Consider the following 4,701-nt stretch of genomic DNA (forward strand, 5'->3'; position numbering starts at 1 on the left):
GAAAACATTTCTAAGCTTAAGACCTTAGTTTAGAAACATCCCAGCAGCCATGATCAAGAGATAGAGCGGTGACTAATAAGGTAATCTAATTAGTATTCCTTTCATATTAGAAAGTGTCCAATAGAGCCTCTACTGCTCTTTACTGCGCTTCTATCCCACTTCACCAGGCACACACAGCTAATTTCAGTCCTTCTCCCCTCCCCGTGGGACAGGTTGGTCAGAGTAACAATCATCACTACTTCTTGTGTAAGCGTGAAGACGCTGTTGAGGCTGTGGCCTCACTTGAGGCTGTTTCTACCAAGAGCAGTCACAGGGATGGTCTGCACGCTCTGTGAAACGTCCAAAACACCCAGCTGTCCCACCCTGGTTTGATTCAAGATAAAAGCACACCCTTACTTCCCCAAAATCCTACATACATTCTCTTTGACTCAGATTATTCACACTCAGGTTTCCAGAGAAATTATGATTTCTGTGATTTTAAATCTGCCTGGCTATCTTAATGCCAGTGTTCATGTCTGCTCAACAGAAGTTATCTCAATTAGGAGCTTCTGGCTATAGTCCAGGAACTCTGTCGGGAGTTAGAATAACAATAGGGATGGTTCCAGATGGAGGTGATAGCATCAAAGTTCATTTGGAAGTCAGGACTTTTGGCAAACACTGCTGTATTCATTTGCAAGGAGGAAGCTGACATATGATTTATTTTTACAACAGCCTTTGTTTGCAGCTCTTCCTAGGCTTGGTCCAAATGTCAACTTGAATCAGCTTCCTGTCACACTTGGACACCGCAGTCCTTTTGTACAAGAAAAAAAAAAAAATCAGTGGGCTTCTTGTCCGGGAGACCAGAAGCATGTGGTCCCTCACTAAATGCACGGACCCATCGTTGCAAGACATTTTACTAAAATGAAATTTGTATTGCAGTAGCACTTATTGACAACAACCAGGCCTACCCATTGGGCTGAACGTTGTCCTGTCTCTGAGAACTTAGATTTGCTGCCTTAAGGACCCTTAGCTCAAAATGAGCACAGCGGGTAGATTGGATAAACAAGCCAACTTATGCACATCACGCTGGAGGGAAAGGTAAGTACTGTTCCTGGTTGGTTAGCAGTGACTGCAGCTAGGAGACTGCACACCCTGAACATCAGGAACTGAAATCACGGGAGGAGGCACCTCCATACAAATCAGTCTGAAATCTTCCCTGCAGAGGGAAACTGAGACAGGCATAAGGAGGAGGCTGGGGAAATTTTGACTGGGAACTTTCAGGCATTGGCCTGGACCTAGAAGATAACGTGGTAAGCACATAGCGGGGAAGCAGTGACTGCATCACGGACAGGTGGGGCTCTGCTGCTCGGCACTGGCACAGCCGCCTGGGCTCAGTGCAGTTGTGGGCAGCACGAAAGCAGCGTACAAAGATGTAAGGACCTGAGCTCCAGTGCTGCCCTGTCCACGAGGACTTCCAGTTTGCCCTGCAGCTCTAAAGGCCCTGCTCTCTCTCTCTCCTGTCTGGCTGTGGAAGAGCCTGGAAGGAATGACCATGACTTGAGAACCAGTAAGGTTTTTAAATTTTAGTTCACCTTGGAAATGTAAAGCAGTTGCACTGGCCGGAGGGTCTGTCTCCACTGCAGCACAGCTCAACTGCGAGCCTGGCGCATGGTGACGGGCGAGCCCACGACACCTTGTGCACTTGTGCGCTCTCTGTGGAGCCTGTCCCCAGGGGTGGCCAGTGCTGCATGCACCCACCGATATACATGGCACAACCAGGCATGGCAGGGGAGGAGAGCACGCCAGCGAGGAGCAGTTGGCAGAGCATCCTGTAATGTAGGGGTTTTTTAAATTAAGTGAGCTCTTTCTGCCTCAGATCCCATCCCTGGCAGTGTACTTCCTGCAGATTGCTGAGCCAGCCAGTATGCAGGCTGTGCATCGTCTGCAGGCAGCACAATGGACACTTCCCAATAGCGAAGGCATCCTCAACAGGCAGAACAGAGGTTTAGTGCCAGGAGCCAGGAGCCAGCTCTGAGCAGACATCTGAGTTGGACCAACATGTTGTGTTGTACCCCTTTTTACAGGATGAGTGGTGTTGGAGGGAGGGGTAGCAGGAGACGGTCTTTAAAAGGGAGTTAGACCAAGAAAGGGGTTAGTTGTAGGTGAGCCGGCCTACACAAAGATGGATGAGATAAACCCTTGTGGGCCTTTCTATCAACATTGCCTGCCTACGATGCTCTGATTGAAGAATAGATGTCGCTGTCCTTGGATTCATTACAGTGACAAATTACTTCCTTTGGTATGTGAAGTCTTGCTTGTTATGACAATAAGCGTTTCCTGAAATTCAAAAAAGAATATAAGCAAAAGAAATGGAAACATACATTGTATTTTTAAAGCATTCTGGCAGAAAAATAATTGTAAATGGTGGTCAGAGCAGGAGCCTACAAGTGACAATGTGGAACTGTTGAACTCTCCGCAAAAACTGTTTGTTCCATCTTTCCTCCATAAAAATCGCCAGGTTCATGTCTGCAGGGATTGTGTACGCTAAGTTTGTGTGCACTGACTTAATGCACTGAAGTAACCCTCAGATTTTGATAGAAGTGCAGACTAGCTTTTCAGCGATCTTCTAAGACTGCGTTACAGTGGCTTACTGACCAGCAGTGGGTTTGCTGCAGAAAACTTTCAGCCCTGCAGTACTGATGTCCTTTCGAAAGATGCCTTGTGCTGTGCTGTCATGGCATCGCTGGTAGTGTCCAAATCCCTGAGCCTGCAAAGGGACTGGTGGGACTCCAAAGCGCCACATCCTGCCTTCTTCATGACCGTGTGATGTTGAACTCTCTCTGTTTCTGCAGATTCCTTGCAACCATGATGAAGACTAGAAGTGTGCGGGTGCTCTTGATTCTGACAGTTCTGTCCTTCCTTCTCATCCACTTCCGCTTCCTACCCTGCAGCAACAATGCCCCCATGGAAAAAAACCCTTCTCCAGTCCACATCCTCATTCTCTCCTCCTGGCGGTCAGGATCTTCCTTCACTGGGCAAATCTTCAGCCAGCACCCCAGCGTCTTCTACCTGATGGAGCCTGCATGGCACGTGTGGGTTACGATGTACCAGAACAGCGCCAAAGTTTTACACATGGCAGTGCGGGACCTGGTCAGGTCGGTCTTTCTGTGTGACATGTCTGTGTTTGATGCTTACATGTCTAGCCAGAAGAAAACGTCTGATTTATTTAAGTGGGACACAAGCCGAGCCTTGTGCTCCCCCCCTGCCTGTGACTCATTCAGCCGCGGTGACATAATCCCTGCAGGCGGCTGCAGAACCCTCTGTGGCAAGCACCCATTCAGCAAGGTGGAGGAAGCCTGTAAAACCTACAGCCATGTTGCCATCAAGGAGGTTCGGTTCTTTGACCTGAAAGTTCTCCACCCCCTCCTCACTGATCCGTCCCTGAATCTCAAAATCATTCACCTGGTACGTGATCCGCGGGCTGTGTTCAGGTCCCGAGAGAATACAATGGCAGAACTGAAACGTGACAGTGACATTATTGTGGGGCCCCAGGGGACACAGGGAGAAACGGGGCCCTACAACACGATGCAAGTGATCTGCAAAAGCCACGCTGAGATCTACAAGGCAGGCAGGCAGGCCATTCCCAGCTTCCTGAGAGACCGCTACTTGCTGGTTCGCTACGAGGACATAGTCAGGGACCCGCTCGCAAGGGCTGCTCAGATGTACAGGTTTGCGGAACTCCCTTTCACACCAGCACTTCAGAAGTGGGTGCACAACATCACCCACGGGAAGGGGCAAGGAGCAGAGGCCTTTGATATTGGGTCCAGAGATGCACTGGGAGTATCCCAGGCCTGGAGGAAGACCCTTCCCTTCCAGAAGGTAGAAAAAGTGCAAAACGTGTGCAAGGACGCGATGGACTTGCTGGGCTACCAGCTCGTTCAGTCTGAAGAAGAGCAAAAAAACATGTCGCTGGATCTTTTGTTTGCCCAGAACTCCTCTGAGTAACAGATTCGGAGAGCAGCAAAGCTGCTCTCTGCACCTACTGCCTGCAGGCTGAGGAGTGGAGAACTGTTCACTAGAGCAAAAGAGGACAGAGTCGCATGCGCGTGTGTCTAAGTGCGTGTGCGTGGCTGTGCTGTGCAAGGAGAAGGAACACAGAACCCTGGCTGCACTCAGGAGAGCTTTCTCAGCAGCACAGCGTCCCTCTCCAGGGCCCCTGGAGGCTCATCCACAACACGGGCTGGTGTGCCGCAAGCGTTTCCCAAACTGAGTCCACAGTTTATGTGAAAGAGGAAGCGTGTGGAGCAAACACAATGCCAAAGGGGGGTGGGACCAGATAGCGAGGCTCAAACTCCTCATAGGCCACAGAGAAACCACACGGAGCAACTGCAGTGCAAAGGAAAAGGATTATAAATGGAAGCTGAATAAAGAGAACGCGGTTTTTCACGCTGCCACCCAGGATATGGACTGCCAGAAGAGACGGAAGGATGGCTAGACATTGGTTTCTGGACAGCTCCTTTGTTCAGAATGGTGGTTTTCAAGCCCAGATTTCCTTTTGCTCTGTTCCTGTGCCTGGGCATCCAGCCTTGGTGGAAATGTTGGGGAAATGTTTGTGTTCACTTGCTATATAATGGGAAATGGAATAAATGAGCTGTAGACGAAAATAACAACTCCCGGGTTTGCATATGGGGATCTGTTTCTGGGACTATGTAATACATTTGT

General features: G+C 49.5%; 1 protein-coding gene across 1 annotated transcript; it reads left to right on the plus strand.

Annotated features, from left to right (window-relative positions):
- Nucleotides 1–2,844: 2,844 nt before the first annotated feature.
- Nucleotides 2,845–3,984, plus strand: CHST4 (carbohydrate (N-acetylglucosamine 6-O) sulfotransferase 4). Its single transcript, XM_010141447.1, has one exon. It carries the CDS (start codon nt 2,845–2,847, stop codon nt 3,982–3,984), a length of 1,140 nt encoding a protein of 379 aa, XP_010139749.1.
- The last annotated feature ends 717 nt before the right edge of the window (nt 3,985–4,701 follow it).

This window comes from Buceros rhinoceros, unplaced genomic scaffold (genome assembly GCF_000710305.1).
Source record: "Buceros rhinoceros silvestris isolate BGI_N320 unplaced genomic scaffold, ASM71030v1 scaffold9038, whole genome shotgun sequence".
Lineage (NCBI taxonomy): Eukaryota > Metazoa > Chordata > Aves > Bucerotiformes > Bucerotidae > Buceros > Buceros rhinoceros.

Excerpts from the sequence above, each read along its gene's own strand:
- CHST4 (XM_010141447.1), top strand. The coding sequence starts at position 2,845 with ATGATGAAGACTAGAAGTGTGCGGGTGCTCTTGATTCTGACAGTTCTG.